This window comes from Sceloporus occidentalis, unplaced genomic scaffold, assembly GCF_023333645.1.
Source record: "Sceloporus occidentalis isolate IW3139 unplaced genomic scaffold, rSceOcc1.0.p SCAF_9, whole genome shotgun sequence".
NCBI lineage: Eukaryota > Metazoa > Chordata > Lepidosauria > Squamata > Phrynosomatidae > Sceloporus > Sceloporus occidentalis.
Genome location: NW_028316989.1, coordinates 1,596,642 through 1,621,641, shown reverse-complemented (window position 1 = coordinate 1,621,641; position 25,000 = coordinate 1,596,642). Strand labels below are relative to the sequence as shown.

General features: G+C 46.0%; 1 protein-coding gene across 2 annotated transcripts in view; it reads right to left on the bottom strand.

Moving 5' to 3' along the window:
* Positions 1-21,499, bottom strand: part of KCNIP3 (potassium voltage-gated channel interacting protein 3) — a 53,053-nt gene extending 31,554 nt beyond the window's left edge. The window contains exons 1-2 of one of the 2 annotated variants that reach the window (XM_089537438.1): positions 21,095-21,499; positions 6,253-6,418 (exon numbers count right to left, since the gene is read on the bottom strand). In XM_089537438.1, the coding sequence (XP_089393564.1) occupies positions 6,253-6,418; positions 21,095-21,109 (181 nt within the window). In that variant the 5' untranslated portion in view covers positions 21,110-21,499. Of the gene's footprint in view, positions 1-6,252; positions 6,419-17,062; positions 17,186-21,094 lie in introns of those variants that run through there. The other variant, XM_089537439.1, reaches the window with a different exon arrangement.
* Between the last annotated feature and the right edge of the window lie 3,501 nt (positions 21,500-25,000).

Sequence of the window (25,000 nt, the reverse complement as noted above, 5' to 3'; positions counted from 1 at the left end):
TTCCTGCGTTCACTCTCTCGTGCAACTTCAGCATCAACTCCTTGCACCAGTGCAACCCCAGCAACCCAGGTCTCCTCGACTGGGAACATTCTCCTCTGCTGAGCATCTCAAGACTTGGTGGCCATCTGCTGTTCTGCCTGCTGTAGCCGTATATGCCATCTGGCCACAAGAACGCATACACACACACACACACACACACACACACACACACACACACTGTGCCAAACTAGTCCTCTCTCTTCTTCGCATGATCTCCGTCTTATGCTGAGTTACAGAACTGGCCCCGTCTAGTTCAGTTTTGCCTGATCTGGCTGGTATTTTCAGGGCTCCCATCAGGCCGAGGTCCTTCTCAAAGTTCCTTTAAGAACAGGAGAAGTGGACCTGGGAATATCTGCATCCAAAGTAGGGCTGGGAGACCTCTCCAAAGAAACATCTAAAATGGCTCTCAAACTTGAAAATCCAATTTACAAACACATTTTCAAATGTGAAGTCGAAGGCTTTCATGGCCGGCATGGGGTTTTCAGGCTCTGTGGCCATGTTCTAGAAGAGTTTATTCCTGACGTTTTGCCAGCATCTGTGGCTGGCATCTTCAGAGAATGCATTTTCAAGTCCTTATTTGTAAAGTGTGTCTCCTGCAGGGCAGTGACTCTCATGCCTTCAAATGGCCCCAGTCTGGCAGAGATGGCCCCATTGAATCCCCTGCATCCCACTTTCTCAGCTGCTTTTAAATGTTTCTCTCTTCCTTCCAACTCCTTCCTTTGTCCTTAGCTTACCTCTGTACCAAGGAATCCCAGAGATTCAGCCTGGGACCTTCTGGTTGTGTATCTCTCGGGTTACAAGCAGGATTCCCTCCTAGCCCTACTTGGAGATGCTGCTGGGATCTGAACCTGGGTCCTTCTGCAGAGATGGCTGAAGGAAGGAAGCAGGGCCAGAGCAGGGGCTCATGCAGAGAGACAGCAAGGAGCCTCACCTGGGAACAGGTACTCTGGGCTGATCAGAAGGAGCCTTTAATTTTGTAGGTGGTGTATCAGCATTTTGGTTTGCTCTGGGACATGTGGGTCCTTGCCTCCTATGCAGGGCTAATAAGCCCACTCTGGGGATGGATTCACAGAAGCTGTTCTCTTGTTTTTTTGACATGTCTCACAAGTCCACACCGCTGACTTTTCCCGTGCGGCGGGGCATGCTTAAATCATCCTGTGACTGCTTTCAAGCTGTGCCAAGACTGCGTTCTGCCCTGACCTGATACAGCCCCTTTTTTCTGCCTTTGTCATACTGCAGCCTCACTCCGACACAAAGGGGTTCAGAGGACTTCCAGCACTATCGGAAACAACCACCAAAAGTCCATTTGCTCAATAAACAGCTGCGTGGACAAATCCCTGAAGCTGGGAGCCTGAGTCCAGGGCACCTGCCCACATCCCTGCCCTCTGCATGAGGAGCCCCCAAGGCAATCCCTAAAGCCCCCTGGCTCTCCTCTTTCTTTTTGGAAGAACAATTCAGTTCAAAAGGAGATGAAGCTTCCTTTCGCCTCTTGTCTCCTGTAGCGGTGGCCAGTGGCTTCTACGTTGGTGGGATGGTGACCCTCTTCTGGGCATTAATATGAATTTTAAAGGAGCTATCCAAGGCTCTGGGGATGGAGTTCCACACCTTGGACCAATGGTGCCCAAACTTTGGTCCTCCGGCTGTTTGGGACGTCAGCTCCCAGATTTCCTGACTTTTGGCCCAACTGGAAGTTGAAGTCCAAAACACCTGGATGGCCAACATTAGGGAACCACTGGTTCAGATAAAAAAACCTGGAGTGGATTCTCTGCCCAAACAACATGGCAGCTGCCAGTGGTCTCTGGTCAGTAAGATTTCTTGTCCTTCTTTCCATCCCTTCCCCAGATAAATAGCTTGGCTTGCACATCTCATAGGAGGAAGAGACTATATTCCCAGAGGAAATGTATCCGTGATAAAACTTATGCATCTGATTCCTCCTGCTTCGGCCTGCGAAATTGAACGCCAGCATCCAAGAAAAACTGAGGTTGGGTTTCTTCCTGAAAAACAAGACGGAAGCATCTGCAGAGAGAAGTGCAAGCGCCGCATGGACAGGAGGATGCCTCATTTATTCATCTATTTGCTAAAGGGTACCTTTTTTCAGCGTGGCCATAAAGCTTCATCAGCTAAACATCGGATTATCAGGCTGCTGCAAGAGAAGGGATGGCTCTCAAGATGGCTAGCATCCCCCATTTTTTGATAATAATAATTAATAATTTGTTTTATTTATATACCGCTATTCCAAAGATCATAGCGGTGAACAGCAAGTAAGCTAATTAGCAAGGAAGCTAATTTGCCCCCAACAGTCTGGGTACTCATTTTAGCTCCCTCCTCGGAAGGATGCAAGCCTGAGTCGAGCTTGGGCCCTTTTGCTGGTCTAAATGGCTGGCATATGCCAACATGGTGGACATTGGGCAAAGGTTTGCTATTCCATAACACAACCTTCTGCAAGCTCCAGGTAGACTGGACTTCAGCTCTCATAATCCCCAGATTGTGGGGATGGTGGGAGTTGTAGTCCAGCACAGCAGGAGAGCTCCAGGTTGAGAAAGGTTGAACAGGCTTTTACCCTTCGACTGAAAGTTGCAAGGATGTTATCCAAATTGACAAAACAATTCCAAATGTGCCCAGGAGTGAGGCACACACAGTTTTAATACTTGCTCAAAAACACACACAGATTCTTATAAAATAAATTTCCAATCCTCATGATAGTAAAAGATGTATGCGGCAGAAACCACCCAAGGGAAGCCTAAATAATACCAAATGGTCATATTTCCCAGACTCTGATGTTTTCTAAGTGCATTTGGTAATGTTTTTTGGAGGGTCTAACTCCATAATGAGGAATAGTAACCTGTCACCTTGGATTAAATTCAATGTGTCCTCCACCTGTAGTTTACAAGCAGAGGCAACGTTTGTGGCAATGCGATGCAAATGATGCTCATTACAGCTGTTCAAGTACGCAAATACAAAGTTGTCAGAGCTGGAGACCCAGGCTGTATTTATGCTGGGCATGTGCTTTCGAAAGACCTTTGCAAGTCTCGCCCAATAAATCACATTAATACCTATGGATACGCTTTCTCTGTTTTCTTCTCTCTGACACAATAGACAAGTCCAGACAGTTTGGAAGAGGATTAAGAGGCAAATGGTTAGATGTTTGCTCCTCTTCAAGGCACAGTTTGCTCAGATTAAGAAATAAAACAGAGTCTGAGCCTTGATAAATTAAATTACACGTTTTTAAATTATGAAGTGATTGCTTTTAAAATGCATGATTTTAGACTGATGCTAATGCTCTTTTTACTAGTAGTTTAATTGGCGTTCATGTTTTTAACTGTGTTGTGTACCTAATTGTTGCTATATATTTATCTCTTGTTACTTGCCTTGATCCATAGGCAGGGAAGAAACGATGATGATGATGGTAATAATAATAATAATAATAATAATAATAATAATAATAATAATAATAGTTGTTGTTGTTGTTGGATCAGGCAAAATGCTATTGGCCTCTGGTATCACATAACCAACAATGAGTGAAAGGAGTTCCTTCTTAGTAGACTGCAAGAAAAATCTGAGCCAACAATGTGACACAGCAGCAGAAAAGGCCAATGCAATTCTAGGATGCATTGACAGAAGTATAGTTTCCACACCAAGCGTAATAATAATAATAATAATAATAATGATAATGATAATAATGATAATAATAATAATATCACTCCTTTCTGCTTTGTTCAGACCTCACCTGGAACATTGTACTGGATACCATAATCCAAGGAATCTTGTAGCACCTTTGAGACCAACTGAAAGAAAGAAGTTGGTAGCATAAACTTTTGTAGACTTCAGCCTCTTTCCTCAGATGCATGCAAGTTGGCTGAAGTCTAGGAAAGCTCATGCTGCCAACTTCTTTCTTCCAGTTGGTCTCAAAGGTGCCACAAGATCCCTTTGCAGACTGATTTTCCAGACTAACTATGGCTATGCCTTTGACTAATCCAAGAAAGAGATTGATATGCTAGAAGTTGTCCAGAAGAGGGCAGCCGACATGCTGAAAGGCCTAGAAACCAAGCCTTATGAGGAAGGACTGGGTAGCTCTGTATCTCCTATTTATCCTGCCATGGTATATTCCCAAATATTCAAACCCCAGGTGAAAAAGGGGTTTCCTGCATGCTTAGAAAACCCAACAAGGAGGATTCAGGATGGATGAGAACCCTCATAGTTCAAGACTTTTTCGGCAAAAGTAGAGATTTTGTGCAAAGAATAGTTTTCTGGACAGAAAATTGTTTTCCGCGCAGCAAGAAAGCCATGGCCCTGAATCTGCAAAATCCGAACAGAGCTGTTGATGGTGCCTCATTCAGACTGTTTTATTTCTTCAGTGTAGCAGCATTCATCGCTTACACTGAAGTGTTAGCCAATTGTGGCTGCTTTGAAAATCCTTCTTCCTTTCCCAGACTTAAGGGCTGGGATTCTGTTGGTGCCTTGAACATACAAAAAGGTCTCCCATGGAAGTGTTTGGCTACTTTTGTCCTCTACGCAAACGTCTGCATCACGTGCGCTGGTGTGGTTCCGCATGCAAATATACATTTGCATTCAGCTGTACATCTGGTTGCACAGTCCGCCAGGCATCCCACGGGGCAACATTAACATTCAACACATAGCTTGCATAATGCAAGCAATATCCGATTCCACATGCAAAAACGCACACTGCACACCCCTGAGGTAGGGCCAAGGCTTTTGAATTTCGCTCACGGAGTAGTGATGGTGGAGTTTCATAGTTTGCAATGACACTGGACACAGTCCCCATGAGCTTTTGCTGAGAAACAGTAATAACTTGGTCCTCTTGCCATGCCTTTGGAACAGGCACCATTAGTAAGTGGGGTTCTCCTATGAGGAGAGATGGGGTGCAGAGCAAAAAAGGTCAATTCCTGCATGTTTCTGTATTAAAGACCTAGGAGCAGAGACGGTACAAAGGTAGTAGCCTCACCCATCGGATACAAAGGGTACTCCTGGGTTAGATTTGCTTGGTTGCTGAACCGGTACTGCAAGCCAGTGAATGATTTTTGCTAAGAAATCAATTGTACTCCAGACAAAGCACTAATAATAGAAGCCCTTTCAAAGTCTGGCCACGAGAGGGAGGCAGGTTTCCAGCAATCATTCCTAGGGTTTCCTCCTTAGACCAAAACTACCATGCCCAGAATCCTATATGATCCTGGAAGTTGTAGTCCAACATGATTGCAAGATGTAGGTTTTCCCAGGTTCTAGAGCCATCCCTAGAACCTGGGAAAACCTACTTGGAGCACCTATTTGGAGCAAAGGAGGCTGGTGGCTCCAAGACTTTGGGGAAATAAATCCATAGAGTGGCTCCAGGTTTAATGGGAGCTCTCCATGGTACGGAAACTAACTTTGCAACTGCCATATGGCAGAATTAATGCAGTTTGGTACTGCTTTGACTGGCATGCCTCCATCCTATGGAATCCTGGGATTTGCTGTTTGTTTTGGCCTTCTCTGACAAAGAAGGCTAAAAGATTGCAAACCTCTAGAGTCCGAGTTGGATAGAGTTAGATTTAGGAACTTCCTTGACTCTTGTTTTATTGTGGGGGATTTTGAGAATTTGTACATCTTGGCTGAATGCCTGAATGTTTAGGTCTATGGACCATAATAAATTATGACTGAAATGACAGATCCCAGAATTCCATAGCACTGAGCCATGACAGATGGACAAATGGACGGACGGACTGGAAGATGGTTAGGGAAGAAGGGAGAGATTTCTTACATGAAATATCTGATGGCCCAGCTTTGCTGTTCTGGCAACAAGAGTCCCTTCACACCTGAAATTCTCAACCCAGGGAACCACACGAAGAGGACCGGATTAAACTACAAATCCCCAAACCAGGACTCCACCTTCTGCACGGGTGAGACCTATTTTAAGAGTGGTGGCACAGCAATTAAATATATGACTACATTGAAATCAGAAATGAAGTGCAGTAGAGAGCAGCACCATAATCTTCGCACATGGATTCCTTTTGCAAGTCCATTGAGAGGACCCCATGCATTTTGACTCTATAATGCCAGTAAAGCAGGGAACGGTGATGATAAAGAGAAGCACCAGGAGATTCAGGGAGTGAGTTTGGCCAAATAGGAAGTGTAGAGTTCCTTTTTCCTCCTGTGAAAGATCTGAAGCAACAACATCGACTGAGCCATTGGTAATCCTGTGGGTCCCATCTTGCTCCTTACCTGATCCCTGGGGAGCAGCGCTGGAGAGGATCCATTTCACCAGGCAGCATTTCATCAAAGCTCTGCGCGTAAGCCGTGGCCTCTGCCATTTTGCATTCTCCTTCCTTCCAGGGGAAGTCTGGCCAGGATCGCCCAAAAGGCTGCCGTCCGTCTCTTTGCTCTCATCCTAAAACAGAGGAGAAAAGAGACACCTTAGAGCAATGGTTTTCGGCACCTTCTGGGTTGATGGACCCTTGAAACATGTGAGAACCTCTCTACCTTCCCACCAAGTAGTTCAGGCAGGCTGTCAATCTGCCCCAGATTTTAATCTGAAGTTTAAAACTATCCAAAGTCGTGAATGTCTTTTTGGGTTCAGACCCCCCAAAATATAAGCATTCTCTGAAGATGCCAGCCACAGATGCTGGTGAAACATCAGGAAAAAACCTCTTCCAGAACATGGCCACATAGCCTGAAAAACCCACAAAAAACCCTAAAGTACAATAACATCCCAAATCCACCAAACAGTTATATCGTTATTGGCAAGCCAAAAATGCACAGAATACGCATTGCAAGCTTTTGAAACTCCACTGGCTTCTTCACCCGGCAAAGGTGTTTAAAAGCTTGCAACGTGTACTTTGTGCATGTTGGTTGGCCAATAAAGGAATCACTGTTTTGTGGGTTTTAATAGTGGAAAATAGCAGAAAGTGTGAGAAAATGGGAAGGGTAATTACAAGAATCCAGGAGCAAAAACAGAGGCCTAGATTTGCCAGATGTTCCCTTGCCTTCCAGAATCATACCTTCTTGATCTTCTGACAGAATTGGAGCAGCATTTGTTGACTTGTGGCATGAGATTGCAATGCAACCAGCAAAGATATGGGTTGACTTTGAGACTCTCTTTTGGGTGTTGACAAAGCTGCCTCTATGTTAAGCTGCAGTTTTTAAAAATGAAATGACCACTTTAACTGCCCTGGCTCAATGCTTGGGAATGCTGGGAACTCTAGTTTTGTCAGACATTTATCTCTATCAGAGAGCTCAGGTGCCACCACAATCTACAATTCCTAGGATTTTCTAGCACTTAGCCAGGGCAGTTAAAGCGGCCTCAAAGAAAGTGGATGATTTCCGCAGTGAGTTTTGGCCCTGAGCCACTCTTGTGGTTTAGGTAGGTGCATGAGCTTGAAAACTGCACATGGAAGCATCTCGTCTTCTTGCAGAATGCATCTAGCCTCCCTGTATTGCAAAACTGACCTAAAACTTGGTGTGGAACCACTGCCCCGCTGACATGGCACCCACCAGTTTGCATCCAAAGGTGAATTGCTTTTGCAAGCCAGCTCAATGCCTTTCACTCACTCCTCTTGTGTATCTCACTCCAAAATAGGCCACAGAGTGTGTTTGGCGCGTCCTGGATTCTGGCGTATGGAGACTCAGTGGACGATTTAACTCTTGGAAGTGGTTTGGCATTCAGGGAACTGCGCTTTTCCAAAAGCTGGGAGTGCAAGCTCAGCTCTCAGAGAGGTGCAGAGGGAGGTGCACATCAGTGTTTGCAATGCACTTTGAACAAATATATGCCCTTTTTTATTTTTAGCAGATGCATTTATTCACTTTCAGTTCACATCCCACACCTAGCCAGCTCATTTACTTCTGTGGAACCGGCAACGGCCATATTATTTCCATGAGTAATTGCTGGATCCCTTTTCAGACTATAGTGCATGTTATATTTTTAAAACACAATTTATGCATTTTGGGGGCTCTTCTCAAATTGGACAGGAGGTTGAAGGCTGCAGAAAACTCTCAGGTTCGGTTGCAGAAATTGTCTGAAGGCATGCGGGAACATTGGTGGGTGGCGGGCAGAAACCCCTTTCGGTCCTTTGTTTTCTTTTGAAAGTGGTCCCTTGGCTTGGCACCTCGCGAACAAAAGCCCTCAGGGGCTCGCTTCCCTGTTTCCATGCCAGCGAAATATATTGTGTTACCGAATGAGCAAGGGAGAGGAAACAATGGGTTGTTCTACATTACTTCTTAATGTAAGAAGGAGGACAGGGAAAAAAGAACATTTGAAGAATGGTGCAGAAAGTTGAATGTAGGAGGGATGGAGGGTAGAAAGCCTCAGAACCAGGGATATGGGTTTTGTCTCTAATGGACTGCATGAATGTGACCATCACCATTTTGTCTGCAGAGGGGAGATTAGCAAGGGGTGGGCTAAGTGCAATGCCTCCCCAGGCAATGACACAATAAGTTGTGACATTGCCAATTTATGGCAACCCTAAGGCAACCCTATCCTGGGGTCTTCTTGGCAAGATTTGTTCAGAGGAGGTTTGCCATTGCCTTCTCCTGAGGCTGAGAGAGTGTGACTTGCCCAAGGTCACCCAGTGGGTTTCATGGCCAAGCCAGGATTTGAACCCTGGTCTCCAGAGTCACAATCCAACACTCAAATGACTACATCATGCTGGGTCTCATACCCTCCAATGTTTCAAAGCTAAAACATAGTTGGCAAGCAACATCAGAGTGTGGTCAAGATGGCAAAAGTTATTAAGAAGGAGGGCTGTGCTGTGCTTGTGGGTTGTGTTATCCTCACAGGCTGTGTCTCCATGTGCAGGCATTTTACGCTATGTTGCGGGGATGTGGGATTGCAATTCAATGAATTTTTGGAGCCCACTGGCCCCTTCAGACCACCTTTTATTTTGAGAGGGACAGCTGCATGCGAAGTGCAGAGAGGCATATCCACATGCAATGCATGCACACACCCATGCCCCATGCACATTCATGTACAACTCCGCTTCCCTAAATTTGAAGTGAATGCACATCAAACAAAAGGGTCGAATTGCTTCTGTAGGGGGAACGCAGGCAAGCATAAAACACCAGCTGGCAAGTTGGCTGCCAGACCTTCCCAAAGTGCCCACCCCTGACAGTCAGTAAGGACACGGGTCCCTATTGTCTCCTCTGACATGTTCTTTCTCCTCCTGTGCATCAGTAATGCAGAGCAGCTCCCCTTTTGTTTTCCACATTCATGGGCTTTTCATTATTCATTGGCGTTGGGCTTGTTGTTGCTGGCTAGCGCACCTGTTTCACGAAGGAGCTGCGCTGACACACAAACCCAGGACCAAGGCTCATGTTCTGCAAAAAGCCACAGATTGTCTGGCTAAAGGTGCTTCCAGATAGGCACTTGGTTAGCTCTTACTGCTCTAAGCCTTTTCTTCAAAGGACACAAGAGTGATCATATAGTCAGGAATGGAAATGTATGGTCCTTTAAACTTGCAGTGGTCCCCAAACTGTGCTGTTTAAGGGATTTTGGACTTCGGCTCCCAGAATCCCAGACTATTGACCAACATGGCTGAGGCTTCTGTGCACTGAAGTCCAAAATCTCTTAAAGGGCACAGTTTGGGGACCACTGCTTTAAAGCAACAGACGGTTGGGAAATGAAGAAATGGGAAACCAGTCTTCAGGCCACAAGAATACCTGATATTTTTAGGAATCACCTTGCCAGGTGGTTGTTTCAGACCACATTCCCATCTTTCCATTAAATTCTCTTTCCAATAAAGGGATCCAGAATCACTTGGAGAACAGATGTAGCCTGGAAGAGGGAACTGGATTCTTGGCATCAATGACCCATTTCTCTCCTTTCCGATTCTGCGTTTGCTCTCCATGGCTTCCATTCTCAGCTAATGGCAAGAGGAAGGGGGGCACTTTCTGGAAAAGAAGCTTGGAAAGATGATCTCGGCAAAGGCAAGGAAGAAGGGATGGTCTGTGTGTGTCCAGAAAGACAGACATAAAAGAATGTCCTGGAGGAAAAAGGAGACGATTGTTCCCATTGGAGTCAAAAAGCCATACAAAGAGCAATCCGCATTGTGCAATGAGGAAAGGAAATGTAGGTTAAGCTTTACATTAAAAAAAAACTTGGCAAGGTTTGGTTCTTCTCTTTCAAGGGATTTCAAAGAGCTTTTGAGCCTTAACTGGTTACAAGGCAGCATGAGCTGTATAGCCCAGCAGAGATCTGCACTTTGCTTTATGCGATTAAAGGATGGAAGGAATAACTCGGAGCAGGACGGAGGGAGGAGAAAGGGCCAATGGCTTGTATATATGTCAAGACTAGTGTGCCGCTAGAGCCTTTGCGATAGATATTGGCCACATGGGCACTTAAACCTGGATAAAACTCTACAGAAGGACCCAGGAGTCCTGGAACTCAAACCCTGCACTAGGTTGGCAAAGATGCAAGTGCTACTTTGCAAAGCGATCTTGGCAGAGCTGGTTGTAACATGAAGAAGGTACCGTCCTTGTGCCAGTTCTGCTTCAGATCCATCTTGCTTGGGTTATGATGATCTGTAATAAGGGAGAGGTCAATGAGGACCTTATAGCTCCCACAGGAATCCTCCTGTATAAAAAATGCACCAGGCAAAGGAGTATTTGGATACCAGTTTGACAGCAGCAAGGGCAAGGATGAAAAATTGGAGAGAGACATTTCAGCATTTCCAGACACCCAATTGCTGCTGATCTGCTTCTTGGATGAAGAGACTTCCAAGGGAAGACTCCAATGTGAAACTCCTGAATCATAATTTAGGTATAACTCAGGTTCTTTCCCTTGTGGCCTAACATGGATGTTGATTTCACATTTGTTAATTAGTTCACAAACGCAGATTTGTTAAAGTGTGACCATCGACACAACGCCCACTCTGTGAATTAAACAGTAGTTTAAAGATATCTAAGCTGTAAAACAGGGTGGGAAGATAGGGTCTGCAGGCCACAACTGGCCACTGTAACCCACTTTTGCAGTATCCCAAAAGCCCCCCAAGCAACCAATTTTTGGGGTGCAATTGATGCCTGAAAGCAGTGAACAAAATCCTGTGAATGCAAGAAAACACACAAAATGTACAACTGCTTCTGCAATGGAATTTATTCATGTTTAGGACATGAATAGGATTGCATTATTTCTCTCTTGTAGGTAGACTTCAGTATTTCTTGCAGCTTGGCATAATGGTTTGAGAGCTGGACTATAACTCTGGAGATCCAGGGTTCAGTACCCAGTTTGGCCATTAAATCCACTGGATAATCTTGGACAAATCATTCTCTCTCAGCCTCAGGGAAAGGCAAACTTCCTCTAAACAAATCTTGCCAAGAAAACCCTATGATAATTTCACCTTTGGGTCACCGTAAGTCAGATACGACTTGAAGGCACACAACAATAACAAGAACAACAAATACAGAAGTGTCACATTGTGGGAATGCTCCAAGACAGAAACACCCTGAAGTCTGTTGGCCTCTTTTGCCATTTTGAAATGGAAAACCCCTTAGGACACAGACTTTAAATCCTGACTCCATAATGGAGAAGAAGGTAAGTTTGCAGAGATACACATACACACCTTTCAGTTCACCAATGCAGTGTGATATATTTTTCTCAAACAATCCAAACCAATTGCAGACAAGTCTTGGAAGAAAGTGCCTCGTAAGCTAATGGATTTCCCATGTTCTGTTGGGGAATGTGAGAGAGGGCAGTGGTTCTCTCAAGCAGAGGAATTAATGCACTAGGCATAAACTGAGCAGTTCACCAGCCCACTTTGCCCGCACCCAGAGGACCTTGCAGAGGAAGAAATCCCACTGGGCAGGTCTACATGGGCCATTTAAACCAGTTCTCCCCACCTTTGCTGTGACCTCCCTTCATAATGCAGCGCCAAAGCCCTGATTCCCACAGTGGGATTAAAATATGGAAATTATCCATTGTTGCATGCAGGATTAAATGGCTGAAAATGTGCATCCCAAGTGGGTGAGCTATTGCGCATCTGATTGGATTGGCACTGACGTTCCTTTTGGGCTTAGTTTCTTTTGACAAATGGGGGGCCATTTCTGGCTGAGGCTTCCCTCCACTTGGCTCATTTTCCTTTTGCTAAGCAAGCCTGCATGGTGCAGTGGTTTGAGTGTTGGACCAGGGTTCGAATCCTGGCTCGGCCAGGTAAACCCACTGGGCGACCTTGGGCAAGTCACACTCTCTCAGCCTCAGGGGAAGGCAATGACAAAACTCCTCTGAACAAATCTTGCCAAGAAAATGCCATGACAGATTCATCTTAGGGTCGCCATAAGTCAGAAACAACTTGAAGGCACACAACAAGAACAGCATCAAGCAAGCCTGGCAGACAGCCTTATTTAACAGAGCCTAACTTTTGCAAGTGAGACAGAGGGCATGTCTACATGGACAAATGAACCAGTTTCCCTCCACCTTCTCCTAGTCCCCTTAGTTTGGTTAAGAGAAGGGTTTTTAGCTTTCATGCTCTTCTCCCTCCAGACTTTCTCTTTCATTTTCCCCTCCAGTTGTTTCAGAGGAGTGATGAATCCATTGCTGGCTTTAAAACGCATCCAGCACTATGGAGAGCATCATTCAAGCTCTCCAAAACTTAGTATTGGATTTACCACCAGCCAGCACTTTCTCCCTCCCATTGAAAACATTCTTTAAAAAGTCCTATTTGCTGTTGCTGTGTGCCTTCATTTTCCAACTTATGGTGACCCTAAATCTAGGCAAGATTTGTTCAGAGGTGGTTTTCCCTTGCCTTCCTCTGAGGCTGAGAGAGTATGACCCAATGGTTTCATGGCTGAGCTGGGAATCAAACCCTGGTCTCTGGAGTCAACCCTCAAACCACTTTGCCACGCCAGCTCTCTTTATGCCAAGTGTAAGTCAACCTAAAAGTAATGAGACTCAACCGAAAGTTTCCCCATGCAAGCAACCTCCGCCAACATTTTAACCCAGTGACTTATTTTTTCTTACGCTCTTTAATGCTTGCAATTAATTTTTTAAAATGCCACACAGTTCAAAACGCTGTCCTTTCTGCTTAGCCGAGTTTGCACCAAGGGACTTGTCCTGGGCAATGGTGGGGGATGGCGCTCCTAATCCCTTCTTAGCTCCATCCGACACACTTGTCGCTCGTCATAAAAGCTGCCCTGGAGATGTCACAAGGTTGATAATCCATTTCTCAGCACAACAGAGCAATCTTTCTCACCGGAGGGACCAAGCTACCGGAGAAAGGTTTGCACAAGGAAGGGGTGCCCTCACACAGGAGTTGGTGGCATTTGGGACTTGGCTGCAAGTGACTAGAGATGGTCCTGTCTCCTCAGGACAGTGATGGGAGGAATCTTTGCAAATATTCCCAAATGGTCAAAGGATCTGTGTTTCTTGGATGTCCAAAAATACGGGCAAGGGCATGCACAATACCAAGGACAGAGCGGTCAATTTTACACTTGCCTGATGCTTTCAGACATCAGCACTGATACAACACATAATGCTGCCAGATTCTGTGCAGCTGCAGTTAAAATTTGCCAGACAATGACCTCCACTGGGACCAATCTTGTCTTGCTATACTGTGAAATCTGGAAGGATATTTTAAATACTCTTCTCCACCTGTGTTTTCCCCTTCTCTTATTCTGTATCGCCTTCTTATCTGTGCTGGTCTATGACCGTATTATTCTATTTTATTCTATTCGCTGGCAAGAAGGGCTCTGACCTAAAGAGACTCTTTGCAGTTGAAAACTTTTTCTCGACAAAAATTCAGGCTGACAGAAAACTCTGATTCGCTTTGACCTGCAAACAAGATCCTCGACAGAGTTGCCAGTTTCCACTGTGGGCAACAACAAACTTGGGTCCGTCTGGTAGCAACCATGGACCTCTAGCCATTTGCATGCTGCCTGGCAAGTGAACTTGCATGGCACCTGAGTGCATGTACATGTGCACATCATGCTTTTTGGCGTCCACTTAAAATAGGTATGCAAAGAGATCTTGCACCAGCTTTGAGGCCAACTGAAAGCCAGAAGTTGGAAGCATGAGCTTTTGTAGACTTGAGCCTACTTCCTCAGATGCATTTGGTGGAGGATGTAGGCTCATGTCCATAGGAATGCAAAAAACTGTGGGCATGGAGATGCGGTGACTAGTGCATCTCCATATCCACTAAGGTTTGCATTCCCATGGATGTTTTCCCATACAAACTGTTATATAGGTCTGTCCCTGGGCCTTCCACTCCACTAAATGCATCTGAGGAATTAAGCTCAAGTCTATGAAAGCTCATGCTACCAACTTTTTTCTTCCATCGTCTCAAAGATGCTGCAAGATCCCTTTGCATACCTATTTTAAGTGCACCACCAGAAAGCATGATGTACATCTGAGGTTTTAGACTCAACACTATGAAAGCTCATGTTACCAACTTCTTTCTTTCAGTTAGTCTCAAAGGGGCTACAAGATCCCTCTGCATAATGATTTTCCAGACTAACACGGCTAGGTCTTCTACCACTCTTCTTCTTTCTACCACTGACAATAAGGAATATATGAAAAGCATCTCTCCCCAAATTCTCTCTCTCTCTCTCTCTGTGTGCCTTCTGTGCTTGAAAGAGAAGTTGTCCTTCCAGGCAGAAAAGAAAAGGGGGGGGGGGTCATTGGCACTGCAGCTGCCCTTCGCTGGCAGCTGTTCTTTGAGATAAGAAAAGCTTCAGTCGCTGGCACAGGATTGGCACAAGAAGAGCAGCACCAGCAGGGAATGGGAGGGAGATAGTGGAGCCCAGGGCCAGGGGTTAATAGGAAGCTTTGGAGAGGGATGCCAGAAACAGAAGAGATGGAGAAAAGGAACCGCCAAAGTGGGGCATCAGAGGCAAGAGGGGGGAGAAAGTGGGCTAAAGTGGATAATTCACATCCCCATTACGAGTTGCCTTTTCAGTGCCTTTTTGCTGGGCAAATGCACCTGCTGAATTGAGCAGCAGTCCACAAAAGCTTTGCTTCTGCTGCTGTCCTTGGCCTGCAAGTTGGCTCCGACTTATGGCCAACCCTTGTGCAAGAGGTCTGTCCAAGAGATCGTTCTAGTCCAAGAGATCCTGCATCAACAGGTCTTGCAAACTCAGACTTGTGGCCTCCTTGGCAGCATCAACCATAGTGTGGTCTCCCGCTTTTTCGACCACCTTCCATTCAGCATTCTCATCATCTTCCCCAATGAGTCCTGTTGTCTCATGATATATTCAAAGTATGAGAGCCTCCGTTTAGAATTCAAAGATCACTGCATACTGATTTTACAGACTGAGATCTTGTAGCAGAGACTAACTGAAAGTAACTGAAAGAAAGAAGTTGGCAGCATGAGTTTTTGTAAATCTACTTCCTCAGATGCAAATGCTAGCAGGTCTCTTGGAGATCCACAGAGCACCAAGAAGCTTGGCAGAGATAGGGAAGCCCTCAAAGTTGGTGTTTGTTGCCTCCGACTTCTGCCTCCACTACAAAGCCCATAGTGCACCCTGCTCTCAGGAGAGGTTCCCCCATCATGCTCTTTCCTTCCCTCTAATGCAACCCTTTCCCTCATCATTTCACCCTTTCACTTCCCATTTTATCTTCGACCTCCTCTCTGGGATTTGTTGAAGACAAAAAGGAGATGATTTGGGGCACTGTTTTGGGACAGCGGCATGGCTTACCCCCATGTTTGCCCACTGGGGTGGCCAGCCTGATTCTGACCCGAATCTTGAATCCAGGATAGGAAGAATCAAGCAGCCCTCCAAATGTTGCCGGACTCTATCTCCCAACAGCCCTGGCCAACCCAGGCAATGGTGAGGAATGCTGGGAGCTGCCATTCAGCCCAGCTGATATCCACAGCCCATGGCCTGAGCCTGGCACAGTCGCCCACCAGTCTCTGAAGTCAATGCTCATGTTAACAAAACGTCACAATGGTTGCATATACACCTTCAAGGGAGAACTTCACCGTCATTGTCACAGTAATCATTACAACAGCCCTGCCAGGTAGGTCAGTCTTGGGGTCTGTCACTTCCTTCCTGAGGCCATTGACTGAGCATGTGGCACAGGCCACCTGAATTGGAGATTGCAGCTGCTGCAACTATTGCAGCCTGCTTTCCTCCAACCTATCTCCCTCCAGCTGTGCTGGACTACAACCTCCATTGACAACAGCTAGCATGGCCCAGGGTTGGTGAGGATGGGAGTTGTAGTGCAGGCTGGAAAGGGTGCAAAATTCAGACACTCCAATGTGGAAAGGAGCAGCCTTGCAGGCCTGTTGCAAAATCAATATCTTGCAATATTATTAAGTTGAAAGCAACTGGGCTGCCAGCTTATTGTAAGGTGAAAAACCTAAATGCATTCACAAGAAGTGCCATGGAATCAAAACTTATTATTATTATTATTCCTGGAGTTCATTATAGGGTCGTCTGCTTCTCCCCCCTCAAAAAAAACCCCCAAATCCTCTCCCAGAGGAAAGAAACCAGAAGCCAAGAGTGCAAACTTTCCTTCTCCAGCCTTTCCGGCATCTGGCTCTCCTTGGGCATCTTTCTTGGCATTTTGGAGTGTGGCACCAATTCTCTCAGGGAGTTCTGCTCAATCATCATCAATCATCATCATCATCATCTCCCCTAGGGTTCCTCATCAGGTAGTTCTCTCCCACAAGACCAAGTGCACAAACTTTCCTTCCTTCCTCCGGCCTTTCCTTGGCTGGGCAGATTGACACTCTCCCTGGGTTTGTTGGTACTCTCCCTGGCATTGGGACCCTCTCTGGGCACTCTCCCTGGGCATCTTGAGCCCCTTCCTGAGCACTCTCTCTGGACATCTTGGCACTTTCCTTGGGCATCTTGGGACTCTCCCTGGGCATCTTGGGAGCCTTCCTGAGCACTCTCCCTGGGCATTTTCCCTGGGCATCTTGGGACCCTTCCCGGGTACTCTGTCTGGGCATCTTGGGTCTCCCTTGGCACTCTTCCTGGGCACTTTCCCTGGGCATCTTGGCACTCTCTTGGCACTCTTCCTGGGCACTCTCCCTGGGCATCTTGGCACTCTCCCTGGGCACTCTGGAAGGTGTCACCCCCTGCCCTTTCCCTGCTGCCCCAGTGTTACCTGCATGGCTGCTGTCTTGGAGAGGCTGCCCGGGGGCTGTGCCTGCCTTCTTGGCCCGGCGCTGGGCGTGATGTAACCGCGGGCACCGCCGCTTCCCCCTGGCCCTCCGCCTTCTCTGCCCAGCTGGCATCTGAGGCTACTGCTGATGCTAATGCTGCTGCTGAGATGCCAAGCCCAGCGCCGCCCGCCTGCGCCTGCCCGCGCCTGCCCTTAACTCCCTCCGCTCCAGTGCTGCTCCTGATGCTGCTGAGCCTGGGTTGCCAACGCCCTCGGACCACCAAGGCGCCTCTGCTTCGGAGGAAGGAAGATGCAGGCTCCCAGAGGAACTAACAAAGTTGGAAGGGACTCTAATGTACATCCAACTGATGTGCAGAAAACCCCTTTTTCTGGCCATGTCTTTTTCTATGTCTTTTTCTACAGGGCGAATAGTGAAGATGGATGTTCATCTTTCTTCTGCAGCCAGGGAAATCCTGGTGTCATCAGATATCCCTGAATGCAAGGATTAAATAGTCGAGGGTTACATCCTTGTATTATATAATAAATAGGATCAATAGCAGCAGAGAGTTCAAAGGGACACTGAGGGTCATCTGGCAAATGGAGAGATGGAGAGAGATCCACTCCCAAGAGCCCTGTTCCCAGCACCTGCTGCAGCTGTTGAGTCCCTCCATCGGGGGCCCTGACAGTCGGCCTGGAAAGAGCTCCCTCCATCCCTCTTCAGTCAAGGATCATTCAGGCCTAGGCAAAAAGACAAGCATCACTAGCAATGGGAAACCTTGCCAGCAAGTGCCCCAGGCTCAGCCACTTCCTCCTTTTCTTCATCTTTCTCCTCTCTTCCTCCTCCTCTTTTTCCTTTTCCTTCTCTCTTCTTCCTCCTTTTCCTCCATTTCCTCTTCTTCTCTCTCTTCCTCTTCCCTCCCTTCTTCCTCTTCTTCCTCCTCCTTTTTTGCTCCTCTTCCCCTTCTTTTCCCTCTTTCTCTTCTTCAAAATCACTCCAAGGGCAGGACTCCATTGTTAAGAACACAGGAGGAGAAATACTGGCGCAGCTCCCATGCTTTGGAGTCTTGATAGTCTTTCATGACCAACACTGTCGGATGCCTTCAATTCACTTCTTCTGGCCACCAGAAGCCCCCTCAATTCTGGTTTATGGCAACCTTAATCTTTCTTCCCCTTCCCCTTGTCTTCCTTACCTTTCTTCCCTTTGCTCTACAGAGAAATGGTATGGTATAGTATAGTGACTAGGATTCCTCTGAGAGACCAGGGTTGGAATCCCTTCTCAGCCATGAAAACTTTGGCAAGTCACACTCTCTCAACTTCAGGGGAAGGCAATGGCAAACCTCCATTCATGACCTCTTGCCAGGAAAACCCTACAATGAGGTAGACTTGAAGGTACTACTAGCCATGCTGGACTCAGACTCCAGAGACCAGGATTTGAATTCCCACTCAGTCATGGAAACCCATTGGGTGACTTTGGGTAAGTCACACTCTCTCAGCCTCAGGCCTTCTTCAGAGGGCAAACATCTCTGAAAAAGTCTTGCCAGGAAAACCCTGCCAGAGGGTCACTTTAGAGTCTCCAGAAGTCAGAAATGACCTCAAGGTACACAAGTATACAAACTCTGGTACTTTTTGGAATGGATCCGCATCTCCGTTGCCATTTTCTAGCTAGATGCAGAGATGAAAAAGGTGCCGCGTTTCCTGATCTGACTGGCAAGAGACACGCTTTCTGCATTTCAAAGGTCTCTCTTCTCTTTCTTCCAGACATGAAAATCTCAGCCCTGACACTTTGTCGGGGCAACTATTCCAGCGAAACTATTTTTGTCTGTCCTTTCCTTCCTAGTTCTGATGCTTCATTTGTTTTCTCTCCCAGCAAATGTCTTTTCCCCTGACAGCTTTTGAACAGCTTTGTGGTTTTGGTCCCCGTTTGGCACATGTTGTTTGGAAACATGTGAGCACTGAGCGCATGAGGAGCTCCGCTAGATTCCCTTTACTGGAAGCACAAGACCACAAGCCATGATCCAGGCCTCTGATAATTTGGAAAACAGGGTTTCCAGAGAGAATTGTACACTGAAAATACAGACTTTAATGCCTCTGTCTTCATATCCAAGATCAATGCACATCGCAATCCAATGTGCCCTCCATGCAATCTGTACCCATTCCTTTGCTCTTCTTCTGAGCTAACCAAGTGCAAACTGTGAAGTCGAAGGCTTTCATGGCCAGCATCCATAGTTTTGTTGTGGGTTTTTCGGGCAATGTGGCCATGCTGTGGAAGAGTTTATTCCTGACGTTTTGCCAGTATCTGTGGCTGGCATTTTCAGAGAATGCTGGCATAGAAGAAAGTGGGGTATATAATCACTTCCATGCCAGCGTTCTCTGACGATGCCAGTGAATAAACTCTTCTAGAACATGGTCACATCGCCCAAAAAACCCACAACAAAACTATGAGTGCCAACTACTTTTGCACTTTTGCAGCAACTGAAATAAGCAGAGGGCAAAGTAGAAAGAGGAGAGAGAAACTGGGGCATTTTAAAAACAACTTAAAAGAGGCATAATTGGGGCTATCCAAATCAGGACAGCTTTAGGGTATGTTCCTGCTGAAGAGGCCATTTGCAAACCATGTGAATTCATTTACTCCCCTGCTCTCTTCCAGTTTAAAAGCCAAGGCTGCCCTGGTTCTTTTGGTTTCAAGGTACTATACATAAAACATAATTGGCTGGCTAGATGCTGTCATTGTTCAAGACAGACCTCAACATTTGCAGCATGTGACACAGAGCTGCAATGTGCTTTTCTAATGTTCCCTCTACATGTCCTTAAATGCCTCTGCATGGGAGACGAGAAGCATTTCACCTGCCCTACATGCAGAAATGCTAACTTCTTGGGATCTTGCAAAAAGGAGGGCGAAGCTGGCAAGAAACATTCAGAGGTCGGCCATACAGCAAATCCAATAACATCAATAGAAACAGTGACTCTAATCAAACATGATTAAGAGCGTTTGAACAAGAGAGCCCCATGCCATCCCAGTTAAGCCATCTGCATTCTCACCTGCAAAATACAATGGGAGCTAGCAGTTTCCATGCCAGTGCGGTGGTGAGTCTGCTCTGGGTCTCAGTCCAAACTTTAAAGGAGTTATCCAAGGAACTGACACTTTTGTGCGGTGAGGGTTCCACATCTAGGAAATTTTCTTAAAGGTTTGGATTACAAACTAGAACAGATTCGCCGTACTGTTGATATGGAAGCTGCCACCGGTGACACATACAAGTGCAAAAGACACACAACCTATTCCATTTTTAAGACTAACAAAACCATGATGCAGTGCAATTGCAAGTAAGATACCCAGAACCAGTTATAGAAGAGTGGAATTTACCCGCCAAACCCGAAACATTGGTTTTACCCAGCACCTTTCTTTCATGGCTCCCTTATCTGAAATCCTCCAAAAACCAAAACTTGTTCATGCATGGCTGAGACAGGGACACCTTTGCTTTCTGATGGGTTACTTTGCACAAACTTTGTTTCCTGCACACAATTATTACAAATATTGTATAGGTTGAGTCTCCCTTGTCCAAAATTCCAAAAACCCCAAATGCTTCAAAGTTCAAAACTTTTTCCATAGGTAGCTGAGATAGTGACACCTTTGCTTTATGATGGGTCACTATACACAAACTTTGTTTCATGCGCACAATTATTTAAAATACATGGTACATGTTGAGTCTCCCTTGTCCAAAATTCCCAAACCTCAAATGCTCCAAAATCCAAAGCTTTGTTCATGCGTGGCTGAGACAGTGACACTTTTGCTTTCCTATGGTTCTGCATCTCATGCACAAAGTTATATAAGAGTACATATATAGGTTGTGCAAGAAACATAAATTTTGTGTTTAGATTTGGAGCCCATCTCCGAATGATCTCATGATGTATGTGCAAGTATTCCAGAATCCAAAATCCCCAACACACTTCTGGTTTTAAGTTTGTTGGATAAAGGAGGCTCCATCTGTATACACAGTTCCAACTACAGGGTTTTGCTCATGCATAACATTTACTCACCATATCGTCAAACATCTCCAGATGGGAAATGGATGGATGGGTTGCAGCGGGCACTTTGTGGATTCCACCTCTGGGTCGAGATGTCCTTCTTTCCCTGCTTCCCTCCTTCCTTCCTTCCTTGGCCTACTGCACAATGCCAATGGTGCCCACTGTTGCTTCTTCTGTCTCCTCTTGCCAGGTCAGCCTTGCAAGCCACTGGGTGAGATGGAGGAAGAAAAGGCGACGCAGGGAACTGGCACTACCAAGGTGCTACTGCCAGCTGCTTTTGTCCTCCTGGAAACATCTCTGACAAAAGGCAACATCCCTGTGCCAAGTTTTACCTTTGAACTGTTTTTCCATCTCGGTGTCAGGCAACATGCCAGCCTACAGGCTGCCAGTTTCCATAGCAACTCTACCCACAGCGGTTTTGTGTGTGTGTGTGTGTTTGTGTGTCCCCCCTCTTTCTCTCTGCTTTTCTTTTCCTCTATTTTCCCCTTCTTTCTCTCTTTTCATCTTAAAATGCCAACCTCAATGCCTCCACCCTTCCTTCATGCCAACCCAAGGGGTTTGTTGCTGCAGTGGCGCAAGACATCTTGCAACACAGTGCTAGAAAGCAGGTCCACTCTCTGGACGCCTGGGCCTTGGGAAAGTAGTGGCTCCCATGTCAGTGACCCATCCGCTTTGGGTTTTGGCTGGAACTTTAAAGGAGCTGTCCAGAGAGTTGAACATTTTTGGAGGGGTTAAAGGTCTGCACAAAAATGTTCAATGCTCTGGACAGTTCCTTTAATGTTCCAGCTAAAACCCAAAGCGGATCAGTCGCCTCACTGACATGGAATCTGCTTTGGGTTTTAGCTGGAACTCTATTTTATTTTTTTAATGAAATTATCATATCAGCTGACATCACACACAAATTCCTACAGTTGTTTTCACATCGATACAGTCTCTTCTTTAACTTCCATATTGTTCTTTCTTTTATACAGACTTTCCCCCCTTCATCTATATCTCTCCTCTGTTTCATAAATCATACTCACCCCCTTTTTATTGTCACACAAACCAAACCCCAAATCCAAATATTACTGATAATTTTAATATTTCTTACAGTAAGATACAGTATGACATGCGCTTTATGTTCCCTCTTCATCCTTTCCTCTGGGCAAATCCTTTAATGCTCCAGCTAAAACCCAAAGTGGATTGGTCACCCCACTGACATGGGATCTGCTACTTTTCTGAGGCCCAAGCATCCAGAGACCGGACCTGCTTTTCTAGCACAGCAATGTGTTGTGCCCACCATTGGGTTTGCATAAAGGAAAAATAGAGGCATTGGGGTTAATGTGGAGGTAGAGGTCTGCATGGCGTAATGGTTTGGGTATTGGGCTATGACTCTGGAGACCAGGGTTTGAATCCCAGCTCTGTCACAAAACCCACTAGGTGACTTGGGGCAAGCCATACTCTCTCAGCCTCAACCTGGATTAGAAAGGCAGTCTGAACAGGTATGGATGTGGGCTCTTTCTATATCCCATCTTTATCTGAAACCCATTTGCGTCTTTTGCCCAGTTGCATTCTTTCCCTTTTGCAGAACAGATTGCCTGGCATCAGGCTGGAATGGAGCTCATAAACACACCGCCCTTGGTTTTTAAACAAACATGTAAAACAGCTGAGACAGATCCAAGCTCTCTCTCTTATCTCCAAACAGGGAGACGGTCGGTTCTCCAACAAGGCCTCTTTTGCACCGCCGTTCCATTCCGCGTCAAAGGCCTCATTATGATAATGAACCGAGCAGAGCATCCTTTGAGAAGCAACAGCCCAATTCGGAGCACTCCTTAGGAATAAGAAAGCCCTGGATAGCTTGGGACCAGACTATCTGAAAGACTGCATTTGTCTTCTTGTCGTTGCTGTTGTATGCTTTCAAGTCGTCTCCAATGTATGGCAACCCTAAAGTGACCTGGGTAAGATCAGGTCTAACGGTTGGAGGTTACAGGAGAGTAGATTTCAATTGAACGTCATTTTTGCAGGTTCCATTTCTGCAATGGAGCCAATTGCCTTCAGAGACAGTGGACTCTCCTTCTCTGGATGTTTTCAGAAAGAGGCTGGATAGCTACCTGTTTCTGTCCAGGACATTATCCTTCCTTCCTTCCTTCCTTCCCTCCTCTCTCCTTTTACAAAGTGATCAAAGACGATTTTAATTTAGAGCTCTTTAATCTGATCACAGGGATTCCTTTCAGCTATTTTGCGTGCGCTTAAAATGAACGGATAACCGTTTCCTATATTGGCGTACACAACATTAGTCTAAATCCAATTAAAAATAGTCCCAAGTAAAGTAGACCCATTTAAATCCCATCAGTGGGACTTACGTAAGTGTTGCTTCGCCATCCAGCAGCCGATTCCACAGATTGACTCATTTGGGGACTAGCAATTGGATTCAGGCCTTGTATCTGTACAGTTTGGAACATTACTCATTGGTTAAATGCATGGGATATTAGGAGAGCATCCTTTAAACTCTGAAATTAAATGTACATTCATATTTAATACCGGTTCTCATGTCATATGCTTTGCGAAATTGCATACTGAAAGGTACACTGAAGGGTAATCCTCCTATTAGATAACTTCCAAATACTCTCCTCGTCAAACAATGTCTCTGAGGATATAATGCTGATTAAAACTCAGCCTTGTCTGGCAAAGACTTTTAAAATGTGGCCGCAGAGAAATGGTTTCCTCCAGGCTTTGCTTTCTGTATGGCATTCTCCAGATCTTGTCTCATATACCCAGTTTTGTGGAACCTATCATTCAAAGCATGTTTTAATATTTGGTATCGCATTGCAAACTGATCAAGAGGATGGAAGTAGCTAATAAATCAATAGCTAATAAATCAATATCTACAGCCCACTGGAGGAAAAGAATATAAAGGAAGAAGGGAAGGGGTAAGAAAAAGGGGAATGTGGCAGCACCTTTAAGGCCACCTGGTTTTTATTTCAGCAAGAGCTTTCATGGATAAAAATGCACTTCTACAGATGCAGTACAGAGTGGGGTTGAGGTCTGATGCAGTGAGGTGCAATGTTATGCAATGCAGTATAATGCTGTGCAGTGTGGTACAGTGCACTTGGAGTGTGATGCATTCCCTTGCAGTGTGATGCAGTGTGTGGTAGTGTGATGCAATACAGTGCAGTGCAGTCTCGTGGAGTGCATTGCAGTGCAGTGCACTGCAGTATGGTGGAGTGTGGTGGAGTGTGATGCAGTGCAGTACAATGCAGTGGAGTACAATGCAATATGGTGCGGTGTAATGCAGTGTGGTGCTGTTCAGTGGGGTGTAATGAAATGTGGTGCAATGTGGTGCAGTGCATTGCGGTGTGGCAGAGTGTAATGCAGTGTAATGTAGTGTGGTGGAGTACATTGTGATGGAGTGCAATACTTTGCAGGGCAGTGCGTTGGAGTGCATGCAGTGGGATGTAGCATGGTGGGATACATTGCAGTGGAGTGTGATGCATTGCATTTGCATTGCAGTGCCTTGGAGCGCGATGTAGTGGACTCCTACTTGGTTATAGAAACCAACTGGATGACCTTAGGCAAGTCACCTTTTCCCAGCCTAAGAAGAAGCAAAGGCAAATTTCCTTGGAATAAACCTTGTGGAGAAAACCCCATCATGGCATGACCCACTCCTCCTCCTCCTCCTCCTCCTCCTCCTCCTCCTCCTCCACTGGCAATTTGCAGAGCTGGTTTTCCTTAATGAAATGCCAACAAGTTTCAATGTAATGCTGGAGAAACAGCCACGCTCAGACTGATTCTGTGCATCTACCAGTCAGCCTGAGAAAAGGACAACTCAGGAGTGGGGACATTGGATGTGACAGCTGTCGCCTCAACGCACATCTGCCACCGGAAGGGAGACTTTAAGGCAGCCATCGTCCCCAAGCTGAGAAGCCAGGAGTGGGCGGC